Source organism: Mobula birostris, chromosome 9 (assembly GCF_030028105.1).
Source record: "Mobula birostris isolate sMobBir1 chromosome 9, sMobBir1.hap1, whole genome shotgun sequence".
Lineage (NCBI taxonomy): Eukaryota > Metazoa > Chordata > Chondrichthyes > Myliobatiformes > Myliobatidae > Mobula > Mobula birostris.
Genome location: NC_092378.1, coordinates 45062386 through 45081254, shown reverse-complemented (window position 1 = coordinate 45081254; position 18869 = coordinate 45062386). Strand labels below are relative to the sequence as shown.

Here is an 18869-nt window from a genome sequence, read left to right as displayed (position 1 = left end):
GAATAGGAAGAGGAGTACTATTAAGTAGTAAGTGATGCCTGGAAAGCTGTTCAGTAAGATCATGGCCCAACTTCTATCACACCTCCTCTTATCTGCTCAACCCCCTATCTCTTGATTACCTTAATTTCTATTGTTCTCAGTTCTAAATATCTTCAACATAGAACCATCCTTGTGGGTAGTGAATTACAAAGATTCCTAAAATTCTGAGTGAAGAACTTTTTTCTACGTCAGTCCTGAGAGGCTGTTTTAATACTCGGACTCCTGGTTCAGAACCCGTTCTCTCACCCTGCCACATTGAGCTCTTAAAAAACAAGCAAAATAATTTTTAATGAGATCACCTCTCAGTTGCCTGTCACTTTCTTTCCTAATTGCTTGTTACTTAGTTCACTTCTAGTGATTTGGTTCCAGTTCATTTTTATCGATTTTCTATTTCATTTTGGCAATTAGTTGGGCAAGGTTGAAAATGACAATGTCACTTGTCCATCATTTAACCTGAGGCTTCTTCTGCTTTTCAGCTCATCCTTACTGGATCCGCTACATCAATGACACCATTGAGGATATTGAGGGTGAGCTGATCTGGCCCTGTGAAGCAGGAGGGAAGCCCCAGCCCACTTACAGATGGTTCCGAAATGGAGAAGTGATATACGGGGTAGGAAGCTGTGCCTGCACTGAGGTTCATCATTTCTGTTGTTGCTGCCATGTGCCCGCTTGTACACAGCATAAAGCTGAAAAGTGCACGTCTCTTTGGATATTTTGTGTGAACTGTTGATTGGAAGTGTTATGTTTCTGTCTTTGTACCAAGCACTTTCTTCAGTCTGAAGGACATCCCATTCCCTTGATTAACAGTTTCAAGTTTATTTTTATGCAATTACAAATGTGTGCCTCTTTCTTTCTCAGGTCCTCGATGTAAAAGTGACTTTACTTCAGTGTGTTGCTGTGAATCATGTAAAGCTCTGCAAGTTTTGATGGTCCTTTATTTCTGCAGCTGGTGTGACGGGTTAAGACGTGAAAAGATGACAGGAAGCTGACGTGGCATATAAAGGCTGGCATTGATGATTGGTTGGACTGAGATTTACAAAGAAAGTAATCCTATCCTTAACTGTACCTAGGGCCGATACCGGATAAACAGAGGGGAACTGCGAATTTCGAAACTGACTCTGGGAGACGCTGGAATGTATCAATGCCAGGCAGAGAACAAGCATGGATCCTTGTATTCCAATGCAGAGCTCAAGGTTTTGGGTTGGTATTCATCACAAAGTACGGCAGAATGTTTAGTTAAAAGGAAAATCGCTGGTTCTGAGTTCTGCTAAAGACTTTAAGATCGTTGCTTAGATCTCAGCTGGAACACACTGATCAGTTTTGGGAATGGATCAAGACCATGCAGAGATTGGAGAGAAGATGCAAAGTACCAGGGAGTTTGGGACTTCAGTACTGCAGAGCGAAGAAGCTGGAGTTAATAATTACTGAAATTTAGAGAGTAAACAATGTGCAGGAGTAAATTTATTGCTGACCAAATGACACAGAGTTAAGATAACTCACAGCCAAACCAGAGGGAGGTATAAGGAATTTGAGTTCAACTGGCTTGAATGGGTAATAGAGGCAGATTTAGTTGTAAATTTTAGAGGATTTTTAAACTAATGGTTTCTGTTTTTCCAGGAAGGAGCAAGAGGGAGATTAATTGGTGCATTTTTAAGAGCAATGTTGCAAGGCTGAAGAGCATATGGGCTCTCGGCAGTATGATTCTGTTTAAGGTTTTTAGCATAACATAGATAATGCTAATGTGGATTAGGAGTTCAATAGGTACATTTAATGACAGAGAAATGGTTACAATATACATCTTGAAATTCTTTTTCTTCACAAGTCATCCATGGTGTAATAGAATGTCTGTGTGAGGCTGAGGGGTTGAATGTCCATTTAGAGTAGCATAGTTCCAACCTAAACTTTCTCATCTCCTTTTCTTTCATTGTCTGTGATTTAACACAAACAAAATGGAACTATGTTGTTTGGAGGGAAGGAAAGGTTGGAAGAAGAAGTGAAAGGCTTCACAATTGTTTTGGTTTTCTGAACTTACTCTGTTTTCTTTCAGCTTTGGCACCGGACTTCAGGCTGAATCCAGTGAAGAAAAAGCTCTTAGGGGCCAGAGGAGGCAAAGCAATCATCGAGTGCAAGCCCAAGGCTGCACCAAAGCCAACATTCATTTGGAGCAAGGGCACAGAACTGCTCACGAATAACTCTAGGTCAGTAGATTGGAGATGCCTCCCAGTGGCATGAGCAATCTGTCAGCCATGGCATTTCTTAAAACAATTCAACCTGGTAGCTTCTGATCTTGTAAATGCCTTTCAGCCAATGATTCCATAAAATAATGAATGAGGAACATGTAGCGTTTATAAATATAGTGTTAAAGTCAAAGTTAATTTGAGAAGCTATGGCAAATGGATAATGTCATTATTTGGCTGCCATTTATTCACCCTGTTCAGTGTCTAGTTCTAATTTCAACATAAAATCTGACTGGGCAATGGTAATCCTGCAGAAAGAAATGAACCTTGACCTTAGCATTACTATTTTGGACCTTGGTTTGTGCCATCTACTGGCTAGCTTGCAACACATTATCATTGAGTAGGAAGGTGACCACTCTCTGGATGGCATTATTCTAAGGACTGGACAGATCAATGAGAGGATCAAATAGATTCAGGTGCTGGAAATGTGCAGTGAAAATACAAAACAATGGAAACACTCTGCAGGTCAGGTATTGTTTATGGGGAAAAAAATCAGAGCTAACGTTTTAAGATTCTTTGTCATACTGAGTTCTGATTTGAAACTTCAATTTTCTCTCTCCATTGATGCTGCTTGACCTGCTGAGTATTTCTAAAAGTTTCTGTTTTTAAATCCAGGAAAGTGGCGGAACACATGGGTCTGTGCTGGAAAAATGGTCGAGTCCACAAGACTGTGCTTGTATTTCTGGTCTTTCACTTGTGGCACTAGATGGAGGTGAAAGGCGGATAGGGTACAGTCACTGCAATCATGCTGAGGATATGAGTGGACAGTTTGAGAGCCAAATAAAACAGTTCTGCAATCGAGTGAAGCTCCTTGGAATGTGACTGGCAGGAAGTGGCAGGTCAATGGGCACTTTGTCAGCTGAGAGGATAGGAAAACTGCACAGTATTTTGGCAGAAGGGAGGGAAAGCAGAAAATGGCTGGACATGAGGAGTCAACAAATGACAAAAGTGATCATGGTCCCGGACAAGTAAAGGTGGAAGTAGAGAAACACAAGAGAAAGTCTAAAGCAGGTGTGGATATGCATGTGTCAATTCCAAACCCTTCATTAGGAGTACGCAGAGGCACCCAGCATAAACGACTGAAGGAGCACATGCTTCTCTCATACTTCTTTCGTTCATCTCCTGCCCTATGCTGACTGCATTGGGCACTTCACAACACAGAAAACTGGACTGGAATGCTTAGGAGAGATGCTAAGTGCCATGGGTCTGAGTAGTCATAGCAGGGGGGTGGGGGATACGAAGGACAGATATGGCAAAGAGGCACAACCTCCTGTTACTCAGTAAGAACAGGAGATTCCTCTCACAGCTGCTGGTCCCCCCCCCCCCCCCCCCCGTCACACAGTTTGATTCTGAAGAGCTGCTGTTGAATATTTTTTATTTCTTTCTTCACTTCCTAACACAGAAGACAAGGAACTCTGACTTGGGACATTGTGCTTGAGCCTTAGGGTGACTCCAGTCAGCTGATTGACAAGGCAGTCTTTTGCTCTGAGTAGCAAGAAAACCCCATCCCCTCATGATATGTCAGCACTATGTGAGAGGCAAGCACTTTCTGATCTTATCACTGGAAAGCCTGCTTTTTAGTAGAATAGAAAATATTATTTAAGATCACATTAATGATACTTTAACAAAATTGTTTTTACTTCACCAACTACTGAACCAAGGCAACTGCAATGCTCCCTTTAATGGACAGATACGACCTCTTGAACTTATTCTACACTCCACCTGGCCCTTTCTCTAACTTTCCATTATGTTCATTCTGCCTCACCCTCTCTTTCTCTTCACTCACACATTGCCTCTATCTTCACTAATTCTTTCTCCATCTCACCATTGCCTTACTCCATTTCTCATTCTCTATCTCTGTTTCTGTTTTCTTTTCTAAATCCCTGATCTTTCTGCCTCTCTACCATCTCTTCTGCCTCATGCTCCCTATCATTCCTTTTTCCGCTTTATTTTCTCATGTATATTAAGTATTTTTATCTCTCTACTTGTATCTCTATTTCCATCAGTCCTTCACTCTCTGTCTCACGTTCAATGGTGACTCACAAGACAGCACTTTTGGTTGCTGGTGGAAGTTCCAGTCATGCGAAGTTCCATATACACTACATCTAGAGTCGTAGATGCAGTTTGTATGGATTTCAGCAGGGTATTTGACAAGGTATCCCATGCAAGGCTCATTGAGAAAGTAAGGAGGCATGGGATCCAAGGGGACATTACTTTGTGGATCCAGAACTGACTTGCCCACAGAAAGCAAAGAGTGGTTGTAGGCGGGTCATATTCTGCATGGAGGTTGGTCACCAGCGGTGGGCTTCAGGGATCTGTTCTGGGACCCCTACTCTTCGTGATTTTTATAAATGACCTGGATGAAGAAGTGGAGGGATGGGTTAGTAAATTTGCCGATGACACTAAGGTTGGAGGTGTTGTGGATAGTGTGGAGGGCTGTCAGAGGTTACGGTGGGACATTGATAGGATGCAAAACTGGGCTAAAAAGTGGCAGATGGAGTTCAATCCAGATAAGTGTGAGGTGGTTCATTTTGGTAGGTCAAATATGATGTCAGAATATAATATTAATGGTAAGACTCTTGGCAGTGTGGAGGATCAGAGGGATCTTAGGGTCTGAGTCCATAGGACACTCAAAGCTGCTACACAGGTTGACTCTGTGGTTAAGAAAGCATACAGTGCATTGGCCTTCATCAATTGTGGGACTGGGTTTAGGAGCCGAGAGGTAATATTGCAGCTATATAGGACCCTGGTCAGACCCCGCTTGGAGTACTGTGCTCAGTTCTGGTCGCCTCACTACAGGAAGGATGTGGAAACCATAGAAAGGGTGCAGAGGAGATTTACAAGGATGTTGCCTGGATTGGGGAGCATGCCTTATGAGAATAGGTTGAATGAACTCGGCCTTTTTTCCTTGGAGCGACGGAGGATGAGAGATGACCTGATAGAGGTGTATAAGACGATGAGAGGCATTGATCGTGTGGAGAGTCAGAGGTTTTTTCCCAGGGCTGAAATGGCTAGCACGAGAGGACACAGGTTTAAGGTGCTTGGAAGTAGGTACAGAGGAGATGTCAGGGGTAAAATTTTTATGCAGAGAGTGGCGAGTGCATGGAATAGGCTGCCGGCGACGGTGGTGGAGGTGGATATGATAGGGTCTTTTAAGAGACTCCTGGACAGGTATATGGAGCTCAGAAAAATAGAGGGCTATGGGTAACCCTAGGTAACTTTTCAGGTAAGGACATGTTTGGCACAGCTTTGTGGGCTGAAAGGCCTGTATTGTGCTGTAGGTTTTCTGTGTTTCTGTGTTTCTATGCTTCATGAGGCCTGAACACAGTTGTCTCCATTTCACTGTGTCTCAGTCTCTCTGTTTCTCTTCCTCACTCGGTCTCGAACTCACTCTGGGTCTATCTGTCACATAGTCTCACTATCAACATCTCTGTCATAATTTGTCAGTCTTAATGTTCTGTCTCTCCCCTTCCGAACCTCCCCGTTCTCTATTCCTTGACAATATTTTTGTTAAATCAAGCACATTAATGAAGCAGCTGCAGCATTTTCATCAAGGGCTGTTAACAGCTCTCTCATGAGGGAAAAAAGATGGTGCCTTAAGGTCAATGACAATGCAATCAAAATCTCAGGGTCAGAATTTCACTGGCATATGGTATGTCATGAAAGTTTCTGTCTTTGCGGCAGCAGTACAATGCAATACATAATAATAAAAAACTGTGAATATACATATGTATCAGATGGTAGAGGGGAAGAATCTGTTCCTGAATCGATGAGTATGTGCCTTCATGCCTTCAGGCTTCTCTCCCTCCTCCCTGATGGTAGCCATGAGAACAAGAAATGACCTGGATAATGGGGGCCCTTTATGATGGTGTCGTCTTTTTGAGGCATCGTCCTTGAAGGTGTCCTGGATTTTACGGAGCCTAGTGCTCATGCTAAAGCTGACTAAGTTTATTTTGATCTTATGCAGTAGGCCCCCTCCCCCCCACCGTCATACCAGACAATTAGAATGCTCTCCACGGTAAACTGTAGAAATTTGCGAGTGTCTTTGGTGAGATAGCTAATCTCCTCAAACTCCTAATGAAAAATAGCTGCTGTCGTGCCTTCTTCGTAGATGCATCGATATGTTGGGTCCCAGTTAGATCCTCAGAGATATTGACACCCAGGAACTTTCCATCAAGCATCATGTAGACACACAAGAGATTCTACTGATGCTGGAAATCCAGAGAAACACACACAAAATGCTGGAGGAATTCAGCAGGTCAGGTAGCATGTATGGAAAGAAAGGAAGAATTGGTGTTTTGAGGCAAGATGCTTCGTCAGGAAACATCATGTGTTAGTGTCTGTGTATTCTCTCATGAAGTCCACGGCTTCAGATTCAACATGGGCCATCCCATTGGGTTGGACTTGTATGTGTCTGCCTTTGTTTATACATACATAGGAAATCAAAAGCCCTTATCCCTCTGAAAACAAGCTAAATATTAAGAGTAAGTTTTGTTTTTAGTTGCTGCTCTCACCAGTTCCAGTGCATGGACCGATCTTCAGTGAAGACCTTTCATGGCGCAGTGGGGCAGCAAATAGAGCTGCTGCCTCTCAGCTCTAGCGACCTAAGTTCAACCCTGACCTTCCACCCTGCCTTTGAGGAGTTCACTTGTTCTCTTGGTGACCATGTGGATTTCCTTCCACTTCCCAGAGATGTGAAGGTTGGTAGGTTAATTAGCCTCCAGTGTTTAGGTGACGGGCAGAATCTGTGAGGAGTGGAAGAGGATGTGGGGAGAGTGAAATGTTGTTAGTGTTGGTGGTCAGTGCTGACTGGAAGGGCTAAAGAGCCTGCTGGACTCTGATGAACAATGACTGCACCGCTCATTCAGCTGCAGGAGAAGCATGAACCACCGCTAGCTCAGCTGTTACACTCTACAGTCCATGCTTATTATGGGTTCATGACGCCAGGTCACCCCAACGTGCTTCATTCCATTCTGCTGTTGACCTTTCTATAGACTCTGCTTGGGTTGCCGTTGGAGTGTTCGTAAGGTCCTATCTTAGGGGCTCTGTGGTACAGGGATCATCATTAGAGAGTCACTGATCAGAGGGCTGTACTACTCACAAAGGCAGTGGCTGGTATGCATCAGTTCATGGGCACAGTCAGCAAGTACAGAATTCCCTCAACACACATAGAAGTTGCTGGTGAACGCAGCAGGCCAGGCAGCATCGCTAGGAAGAGGTACAGTCGACGTTTCAGGCCGAGACCCTTCGTCAGGACTAACTGAAGGAAGAGTTAGTAAGAGATTTGAAAGTGGGAGGGGGAGGGGGAGATCCAAAATGACAGGAGAAGACAGGAGGGGGAGGGATGGAGCCAAGAACTGGACAGGTGATTGGCAAAGGGGATATGAGAGGATCATGGGACAGGAGGCACGGGGAGAAAGACGGTGGGGGGGGAACCCAGAGGATGGACAAGGGGTATAGTGAGAGGGACAGAGGGAGAAAAAGGAGAGAGAGAGAAAGAATGTGTGTATAAAAATAAATAACGGATGGGGTACGAGGGGGAGTTGGGGCACTAGCGGAAGTTAGAGAAGTCAATATTCATGCCACCAGGTTGGAGGCTACCCAGACGGAATATAAGGTGTTGTTCCTCCAACCTGAGTGTGGCTTCATCTTTACAGTAGAGGAGGCCGTGGATAGACATGTCAGAATGGGAATGGGATGTGGAATTAAAATGTGTGGCCATTGGGAGATCCTACTTTCTCCGGCGGACAGAGCGTAGGTGTTCAGCAAAGCAGTCTCCCAGTCTGTGTCGGGTCTCGCCAATGTATAGAAGGCCACATCGGGAGTACCGGATGCAGTATATCACCCCAGCTGACTCATAGGTGAAATGTTGCCTCACCTGGAAGGACTGTCTGGGGCCCTGAATGGTGGTAAGGGAGGAAGTGTAAGGGCATGTGTAGCACTTGTTCTGCTTACAAGGATAAGTGCCAGGAGGGAGATCAGTGGGGAGGGATGGGGGCTGATGAATGGACAAGGGAGTCGCGTAGGGAGCGATCCCTGCGGAAAGCGGGGAGGTGGAGGGAAAGATGTGCTTAGTGGTGGGACCCGTTGGAGGTGGCGGAAGTTACGGAGAATAATATGTTGGACCCGGAGGCTGGTGGGGTGGTAGGTGAGGACCAGGGGAGCCCTATTCCTAGTGGGGTGGCGGGAGGGTGGAGTGAGAGCAGATGTGCGTGAAATGGGGGAGATGCGTTTGAGAGCTTTTTCTCCCAGTGGCCACACATTTTAATTTCTCCCAGTGGCCACACATTTTAATTCCACATCCCATTCCCATTCTGACATGTCTATCCACGGCCTCCTCTACCGTAAAGATGAAGCCACACTCAGGTTGGAGGAACAACACCTTATATTCTGTCTGGGTAGCCTCCAACCTGATGGCATGAACATTGACTTCTCTAACTTCCGCTAATGCCCCACCTCCCCCTCGTACCCCATCCGTTATTTATTTTTATATACACATTCTTTCTCTCACTCTCCTTTTTCTCCCTCTGTCCCTCTCACTATACCCCTTGCCCATCCTCTGGGTCCCCCCCCTTGTCTTTCTTCCCGGACCTCCTGTCCCATTAGCTTCTCATATCCCTTTTGCCTATCACCTGTCCAGCTCTTGGCTCTATCCCTCCCCCTCCTGTCTTCTCCTATCATTTAGGATCTCCCCCTCCCCCTCCCACTTTCAAATCCCTTACTCACTCTTCCTTCAGTTAGTCCTGACGAAGGGTCTTGGCCTGAAACGTCGACTGTACCTCTTCCTAGAGATGCTGCCTGGCCTGCTGCGTTCACCAGCAACTTTGATGTGTGTTGCTTGAATTTCCAGCATCTGCAGAATTCCTGTTGTTTTGTCTTTGCACAGTGGTAATTGCTTTATTGTTGTCACATATACTGAGATTCAGTGAAAGTGCCATACATAAGTACAACGAGGTTATACAAAACCTCAGTGAGGCCGTAGAGGTACATTGAGGTTGTACAAAAGGGGGACAAATTACAACCCAGAGTTTTGTGTTACTGTTACAGAAAAAGTGAAGTGCGGGTAGACAAATAAAGTACAAGGGCTGTGATGGCATACCAAACTGGTTTCCCAAAGACGATGACGCTCTGCATTCAGGAAGAAGGTGGGATGGAAGGGTGAGATTTTGTAGACAGTTTAAGAGGCGTAGCACTATTAAATAAAAAGACATCATGCATCCCAGCACATGCAATTTATATTCATGTCCAAAAATGAAAGCGTGAAAGCGGTCTATTGAGTCAAGTTAATTTATTCTTGAATAAATTATTTTCCCTAAGCTGCCTACATTCCCAAGGTGAAAAGGATTTAAACGACATGAGGGAATCTGGTGATAGAGTTCAGATACAGTTGTGTCAGAGGACCATAAAATCCGATACAGCTAATTTTGTTTCTCATCATTAAGTACAGTGCAGTTATAGATATTTACCACATTTTCTACCCTTCCCACAGGATATCTGTTTGGCCCAATGGCACTCTGGAGATTCGAGGTGTCACCCGGGATGATGAGGGGAGCTATACCTGCTTTGCACAGAACAACAGAGGAAAAGCAAACAGCACTGGCACTCTTTCAGTCACAGGTAGGAGGCAAGAACTTGGTAGTGCAACTTTGGGGACTTCAAGCTCAATATTTAAGAACATAACTATCTTTTAAAAAGACATTCCTGTGGTGAAAATCTTTGCATGAAAAATCCATAATTCCTATATCTGATAAGTATGCAACATTATTGACAGGGTCTGCTGGAACTAGTTACCAGCTGAAGGAGTAGGTTATCACAAGACTGGTTCCTGAGACATTGTGCCAATCTGCTGCTCTGTGATGTCTCATTCCAACACAGAACCAAACTGGAAGACAGATATCTTAAAACTCATAGAGATTGGGGTTCATAAACCATATTCCAGTGCAGGGTTTGAAATGAAGCACGGGCCGAGGCATGCATGTTTGTATTGATATTCCAAACTCAAGACCAGGAATTAAAACAATGGCTTAGAAATTGTTCCACACTTCTGTTTCTGATATTAATGTATTATTGTAGGTCATCATGACTCTGTGAAAGTTATAAGAACTGTGAAAACCTTGTCTGTAAGGTTCACAGTCCCTTGTGTACAGCTGCCCTCAGATTGACTTTGTTGATGTTCCCTGCTGATGTGTTACAAGTTTTTGTAGCTGTTGGTGTGTAGCCCAGCAGGTGCAATCTGTGTAGCTAGTTCTTAAAGAGAGAAACCAGATTACACTCTTCTGGCTTTAGGGGAGTGTTGCTACAGAATGAATGGATATTGCAGCAATGGGAGAGAAAGTAGGAGGGTGTTCCCAGAGGTTAGGAGGACTGGACAGACTGTTATGTGATGGGCCACAGAGACCCTCAACAGTACAGTAAAGAGATCCTGGCAGAAGATTAGATTATCTTAATTGCTACATGAACATGAAAACATCAAAACGTAACGGGGAACTGCATCATAAGGACATGAGTGCAGCCTCTGTTTGCCTTTGTCTGGGAGAGACTGGAATGGAAATCTGCTCTGCCTTCTCCCCTAAGGTGGGGGGAATTGAAGGATGAAGTTTCTTCCCCTTGAGTGTAGTGTTAGGCCAACTTCCCTAATCTTCACAGTCAAAGCAGTCCAGGAGTAAGTGAGGTGGTTGGTGAGGCCACAGGTCTCAATGAGGATGAAGAATAAAGTTTGAATGTTGTCCCTTTAATGGGTTTCAGGAGAAGGATTTTAGTGAACCTGATTGTCTGTTGAATAAATAAGACCAGTCAGATTGAAAATGTCACTGCAGAGACACTTTGCAAACACACTTTGCTGGCTGCACAACTATAAGACAATAAAGGATAGGAGCAGAATTAGGCCATTTGGCCCATCAAGGCTGCTCTGCCATTTTATCATGGCTGATCCATAGCCCTCTCAACCCTATTCTTCTGAATTCTCCCTGTAACCTTTGATGCCCTGACTAATCAAGAACCTATCAACCTCCATCTTAAATACGCCCAGTGACCCGGCTTCCACAGCTGCCAGTGGCATTGAATTCCACAGATCCCCTACCCTCATCTCCATTCTAAATGGCTGTCCCTCTATTCTGAGGCTGTGTGCTCTGGTCCTAGATTCTTCCTGCATAGGAGACATCTCTCCACATCACTCTTATCTATGCCTTTCAACATTTGATAGGTTTCAATGAGATGTCCTTTCATTCCACTAAATTCCATTGATTATAGGCCTAGAGCTATCAATCACTCCTCATATATTAACCCTTTCATCCTGGAATTATTCTCATGAATCTCCTTTGAACCCTCTCCAATGTCAGCTCACCAGTGTCTTATAAAGCCTCAGCATTAAATCCTTGTTTTTATATACTAGTCATCTTGAAATGAATGGTATTATTACATTTGCCTTCTTCACCACTGACTCAACCTGCAAATTAACCTTCAAGCACTCCTGCTAAGGATTCCCAAGTCACTTTGCACCTCAGATTTTTGAATTTTCTACCTGTTTAGAAAATAGTCTACGCTTTTGTTCCTTTTACGAAAATGGAAAACCATACACTTCCCGACACTCTATTCCATCTGCCATTGCCTTGCCCATTTTCCTAATCTATCTCAGTCCTTCAACAGCCTCCCTGCTGCCTCAGCACTACCTGCCCCTCCACCTATCTTCATAACGTCCACAAACTTGGCCAGAAAGCCTTCGATTCTGTCATCTGAATCATTGACATATAATGTAAAAAGAAGCAGTCACAACACAGACTCCTGTCACTGGCAGCCAACCAGAAAAACCGCCCTTTATTCCCACTCTTTGCCTTCTACCAATCAGCCATTGCTCTATCCATGCTAGTATCCTTCCTGTAATACCATGAGCTCTTGTTAAACATCCTCATGTGTGGCACCTTATAACAGGCCTTCTGAAAATCCAAATGCACAACATCCACCGATTGTCCTTTGTCTATCCTGCTTGCTATTTCCTCAAAGAATTCCAACAGGTTTGTCAGGCAAGATTTTCCTTTTAGCAGACTGTGCTGACTTTGGCTTATTTATCATGTGCTTCCAAGTAACACAAAACCTAATCCCTATCAATCGACTCCAACATCTTCCCAAGCACCAAGGTCATGCTAACTGGCCTATAATTTCCTTTCTTCTCACTCCCTCCTTTCCTGAAGTATAGAGTGACATTTGCCATTTTCCAGTCCTCCGCAACTATGCTAAAATCTAATGATTCTTTAAAGATCATTACTAATGCTTCCACAGCTTCTTCAGCTACCTCTTTCAGAACCATGAGGTGTAGTCCTTCTGGTCCAGGTCACCTGTCTGCCCTCAGAGCTTTCAGTTTCTCAAGCACCTTCTCCCAAGTAATTTCAATTATGCCTGGACACTGTTGAACTTCAGGCATACTGCTCGTGTCTTCCACAGTGAAGACGGATGCAAAATACTCGTTTAGTTCATCTGCCATTTCTTTGTCCACCATTACTACCTCTCCAGCATAATTTTCCAGTGGTCCAGCTTCTACTCTTGCCTCACTTTTACTCTTTATATCTGAAAAAATTCTTTCGGTATCCTCTGTTATTTTTGGCTAGCTTACTTCATATTTCATTTTTTCCCTTATTGCTTTTTAGGTTATCTTGTGTTGATTTTTAAAAGCTTCCCAATCTGCTAACTTTGCACTATTTTTGCTCTATTATGATTATGAGGACACGCAGTCCCCTTTTATTGTTGCTTAGTAATGCGTGCATTAAGAGATGATAAAAATGTTTTTCCAGAATGATATCACGAAAACACATGACAAACTGACCTAAAAACTAACAAAAACCACATAATTATAACATATAGTTACAACAGTGCAAAGCAATACTGTAATTTGATAAGAACAGACCATGGCACAGTAAAAATCCCAGAGTCTCTCGAAAGTCCCATCATCTCACGCAGATGGTAAACTTCCAACACCGCCAACTTGCCGATGCAGCGTCCCAGAAGCATCCGACCACAGTCCAACTCCGAGTCCGTCCGAAAAACTCCGAGCCTCCGACCACCTATTCGACACTGAGCACCCAGCACCACCTCTGCCGAGTGCTTCGACCCCGGCCCCGGTAACAGGCGATACGCAAAGCTGAGGATTTGGGGCCTTCGTCTCTGGAGATTCTTGATCACACAGTAGCAGCGGCAGTGAAGCAGGCATTTCAGAAGTTTCTCCAGATGTTTCTCTGCACTTCACAGCTGTCCCCTTCAAATCTGGATTGTGCACAGCACCCCTAGTTACACATATCGATATTCATTCGAAACGGCCACAAGCGCTGCGTCGCGCCGCCATCTTCTCCTCTCTCCTTTTACACGCCCTCTCTTTTGCTTCTATATTATTTTTGACTTCCCTTGTCAGTCAGGTTGCGTAATCCTGCCCTTGGAATACTAGTTCTTCTTTGGGATGTATGTGTTCTGCACCTTCCGAATTGCTCCCAGAGGCTCCAGCCTTGCTGCTCTGCTGTCAATCCCGCTAGTGACCCCTTCCAATCAATCTTCGCCAGTTCCTCTCTCATGCCTCTGTAATTCCATTTACTCCACGGTAATACTGATACATCTGACGTTAGCTTCTCCCTCTCAAGTTGCATGGTGAAGTCTATCATATTGTGATCATGGCCTCCTAAGGGTTCCTTTACTTTAAGTTCCTTAATCAGATCTTGTTTATTACACAGCAGCTAATCCAGATTAGCATTTCCCCTAATTGGACTCTTCCACAAGCTGCTGTAAAAAAAACCATCACATAGACATTATAAGACTTCTCTCTCCTGGGATGCAGCACCAACCTGATTTTCCCATTCTACCTGCATATTGAGATCCCTCATGACTATCGTAACATTGCTTTCTTGTCATGCGTTTTCTATCTCCCATTATAATTTGTAGGTACCATCCTGTCTACTGTTTGGAGGCCTGTATATAACTGCCATCAGGGTCTTTTTACCCTTGCAGTTTCTTAATCCTACCCACAAGGATTCTAGATCATCCGATCCTATGTCACCTCTTTCTAAGATTTTGATTTTATTTTTTACCAAGAGAGCCACCCTTCTGCCTACCTACATGTCCTTTTGATACAACGTATATCTTTGGATGTTAAGCTCCTAACCGTGATCTTCTTTCAGCCACAACTCAGTAATGCCCACAACATCATAGTTGCCAAACTCTGAATGTGCTACAGGATCATCTACCTTATTACGTATACTGTGTACATTCAAATATAACATCTTCAGTCCTGTCTTCATCACCCTGTTCAATTTTGACCCCTTGTTACACTTTAACTCATTCCACTGACAGCAATTTTGCCCTATTATCTGCCTATCTCACAACGCTCTATCTAGTTGTATACCAACTGCTTTATCCTCAGCCATATCACTCCAGTTCCCATCCCCCTGCCAAATTAGTTTAAACCCTCCTCAATAGCTCTAGCAAACCTACCTGCAAGGTTATTGGTCCTCCTTGGGTTCAGTTGTAACCCGTCACTTGTGTACAGATCATACCTACCCCAGAAGAGATCCCAATGATACAGAAATCCGAAACCCTGCCCCCTGCACTCAGCCACGCACTCATCTGCTAAATCATCCTGTTCTTACCTTCACACAACAAAAGGAATGCTTGGGTGAATGAAAAAAAAACATTGGAAAATGTGAAAACAAACTGGTGATAAAGGACTCAGAAATGTGTAAACAGTCATTCAGCTATAGATTAAACTGATTTTCAACATCATAATTTTTAGATGTACGAATAAATGTTCTCACCTCTAGCACTGGGTCCCTGCTTCTACACTCTCCATCCGTGGTTCCAGGCTTTCCATTTTCACCCAAGGCATTCTGTTGGATCTTTTCTGACTTGCCTATATGTGACCCAGTCCTGCTGTGAATCAACTTCTAAAGTGTGCTTGAATGACCCACCTCCGTTTCAGAGGTTTAATGTCCAAGGGATAAGAATATAAATTTGCCTAGCGCTAAGATGCAGATCTTGAGATTGTCTTCAGAGCAAGGCACAGAGCAGGTCATTCTAAATGCTGGAGATACCCAGTGGATCAGGTAGCATCTATGGAGAGAGGAAAAGAGGCAGGAGGTTGATTTTCACTCGTACTGGGAAATGTTAGAAATGAAAAGTTGGAAGGAAAGTGAAGATGTGTGTAAGGTCTCAGAACAGGAGAGACAAGATTAATTGTCTGATTCGGGTTCAGATGCAGATTTATTTATCACAGAGACATCAAAACATACAGTGAAATGTGTCATTTGCTTAAAAACCAACATACTTAAGGATGTAACACACATCAAAGTTGCTGGTGAAAGCAGCAGGCCAGGCAGCATCTCTAGGAAGAGGTACAGTCGACGTAGAGATGCTGCCTGGCCTGCTGCGTTCACCAGCAACTTTGATGTGTGTTGCTTGAATTTCCAGCATGTGCAGAATTCCTGTTGTTTGCATTTTAAAATACTTAAGGATGTGTTGGGGGAAGCCTACAAGTGTTCCCACGCATTTTGACACCCACATAGCATGCCCTCCATGCCCGGCAGAACAATGCAGAACATACCAAGCGACAAGCAAAACAAGTCCTGTTCCTCTCTCCCACCCCCCACCCTCCCCAGCCACGCACATGCAGTTCTCTAAAACCAGACAGGTTGTCTCCTTCGGCCTCCTGCCCCTGGCAGACTCATGGATTCACAGACATTGGGTCTTAGACTTCCCCAGTGAATTTCTAGAGATTTAGAGACTCAGAGCTCTGGCCATTGAACGTTGTCTTCTGGACTTTTGATGGACCTTGGTGCTTGGCTTCGATCTTTGGTATCGAGCCAGGACTCGCCAATGATGATGAATAAGGAGCTCGGATCCACACCTAAAGCTCCAGACTCACCGATGACAGGACCCTGAACACTAAAACTCGAACAATGGTCTTGGAATTCTGGTGAAGAACGAAAGGTGCTTCCTTAGAAAAAGTGGATGGAGGACAGTCTCTGATGTACCAGAAGAGGAGAGGGGGGGTTACTCTCTGACATCAATGCCTTTGGCCTTGTGCAACATTCCAACAAAACTCAACATGAGCCAAAGAGAAACAGCTTAGCTTCCAACTCGTAACATGACAGCCTTCTGAATACTACTCTGGCTCCAGTTAATTCAACATAATCATCCATTCCAGCCTCATGTCTCCCATTCCCTGCATTCTCCTTCTCTCCAACATCCTTCTATTTTTTTCCAATTTTGTTCCCTTCCCACTTACACCTGCTTGATCCAAGATGTGGGTTGAGTGTATTCTGGAGGGAGTCAGGGGCAGAGCGGTTTCAGGACCAAAGTCCAGGGTTCTGAACACAGATGCTGTGCGGGAGTAGGGAGGAGGGGGCGCCTGGCAGGAGGTGCTCAGTGGATGCCAATGAAGCTTGGATCACGATGGCCTGTAAATTGCAGAAAATGTGACAAAAAGTTGAAAGACAAGAGGAGTTGAGGAAGGGCCCGAGAAAGGAAGAGTCCCTACTTATTTCACAATATGGACATCATGAATATACTGTATAATTTTGTTTTTTTACAATGTTGAAGGAGATTATTTGGCCAATTGAGTATATGCTGATTTTCAGAATATTCCCATGTGCATTACCCCACCAATTTCCCTGTAACCTGTTCTATCAATTTTCTTGCCACTAACCAACACTTGAGGAAATTTATATCGGCCAGTTAGCTGGCCAATCTGTGTGCCCTTGGGGTGTGCGAGAAAACTGGAACACCATGTATTCTCAGGGAAAAGTGCAGGCTCCATAGAGAGAATATCTTTCCCGTTTTTAGATGTAATGTTGAATTTCTGTAAGCTGACTTATGTAGGCATAAGTGTAGTAAGAAAACATAATGCCAGGCACATAGTATCAGGATCAAACTGGGGTCACTGGAGCTGTGAGACAGTTGTTTCTTTATAAAGGTTTTCTACAAAACCGGGAACTACTTGCCATACCTGTAAGGATTGACTCTTGGGCTACTACTGAGCTCAGTAATTCTGAGGCACATTTCATCCTGTAGACAGGTTGTAAACCGATTGAAGCCCCAGAATTCTAAGAACACCTCTCCTTCCCCCATTCTTAACAAAGAAGGTAGCAAATTTCCAAGGTATATTCAAGGTATATTTCAAAGTACTTACAATCTCAGGGCTGTATATGTTGACATATATGTACTTTGATAATAAATTTATTTTGAACTTTCAGCTTTGAAACGTAACCTTGGTATAACCTTCTAAGTGGGATCTTCCAGGAGCCACTGAGATTTTTCAAACCAGGCAAAATGACCCTAATTTACTGCCTGCCCTTATTTTCTTAAAAATATTGTTGGCAATCGTGACTGGGATGCCACTTGTCAGAGACAGCGTTTGGCAGAGGTGAAAGGTTAAGAAAGGGAATACCACAGTCTGGGGGTTAAAGAACATAAAACATAACAGCACAGTACAGGCTCTTTGGCCCACTATGTTGTGCCAACCTTTTAACCTTCTTTAAGATGTAAGCCAAGTGCATGAAGGCAACGCACATCTATTACTTTGGAGTGCACAAGGATATAGTAGAAGGGACAAGTAGGCAACTCAAGTCTGACCTACCATTCAACATGAGCATGGATAGTCTGCTCTAGGCCTCAACTCTTCTGTGCCACGCCCACTCGGCCCCTGGTGCTCTGATCTTTCCAAAATATATCTACCTCCCATTTCCAGTACCTTCACTGATCTCACATTTTCATTTTCAGAGATTCACTACCCCCTCTAAAAAGAAATCCCCCATTTGAGACTCTTGCTCTAGTGAAAGTGTGACCCAGTCACGCCCCTTAGAAAAATCATTTTTCATTGCAAAGATTATTTACCCAACTTCTTTTGCCTTCAGTGACTGGGGAGAAACTCCTTATCGCAGGGATTAGCCTGGTGAATTTTCTTTGGACTGTCTCCAAGGCTGCAGCACCCTTTCTTAAATTGGATGACTGGAAGTGTTCACGGTACTCCAGGTGTGACCGCAGCAGTGCTTGGTCCAGTTGTAACAATACTTCCCTATCTCTAAACTCCACCCTACAGTGAAAACCAGAATACCATTGGCCCCCATAACCACTCACTGCACTTAACTGACAGCCTTGTGTGATCTATGACATTACACCTGGATTACTCTGTACTTCTGGCATTTGCAAAGGCAATGATCGGTCATCTCAAAGTCAAAGTTGAGTTCATTGTCAGGTGCACACAAGTGCATGTAGTAGTGCTAGCGCAGTGCGATGTCTCGAGTAGGATGTTCTCCTGAGGGGTTGTCTGTTGGTGGGTCCTCAAACGGTTGCAGAGGCAGATCCGGGATCCACATATTCTGGTGCAGTGTGAGCACGATTAAGTGGTTACTGGTCGGGTCTTTTGGTTGTTCAGTCTCTTCTTTTACAGCTGCCGTTTGCTCCCTGCGGCAGGGCGGAGGTTGATCTCAAGTGGCACAGCTCCTCTTGAGCAGATTTCTGCCAGATGTACCTAATGAGTATAATATCTTCCCCCTTTTTAGAAGTAATGTTGAACTTCTACTGGCTGATTTATGTATGCATAAGTGCAGTGAAAAAGGTAAT

General features: G+C 44.1%; 1 protein-coding gene across 2 annotated transcripts in view; it reads left to right on the top strand.

Moving 5' to 3' along the window:
• Nucleotides 1–18869, top strand: part of LOC140202725 (contactin-1-like) — a 525313-nt gene that overhangs the window by 178839 nt on the left and 327605 nt on the right. For both annotated transcript variants that reach the window (XM_072267960.1, XM_072267961.1), the window contains exons 9-12: nucleotides 516–649; nucleotides 1110–1239; nucleotides 2087–2237; nucleotides 9766–9893. In XM_072267960.1, the coding sequence (XP_072124061.1) occupies nucleotides 516–649; nucleotides 1110–1239; nucleotides 2087–2237; nucleotides 9766–9893 (543 nt within the window). The remainder of the gene's footprint in view (nucleotides 1–515; nucleotides 650–1109; nucleotides 1240–2086; nucleotides 2238–9765; nucleotides 9894–18869) is intronic.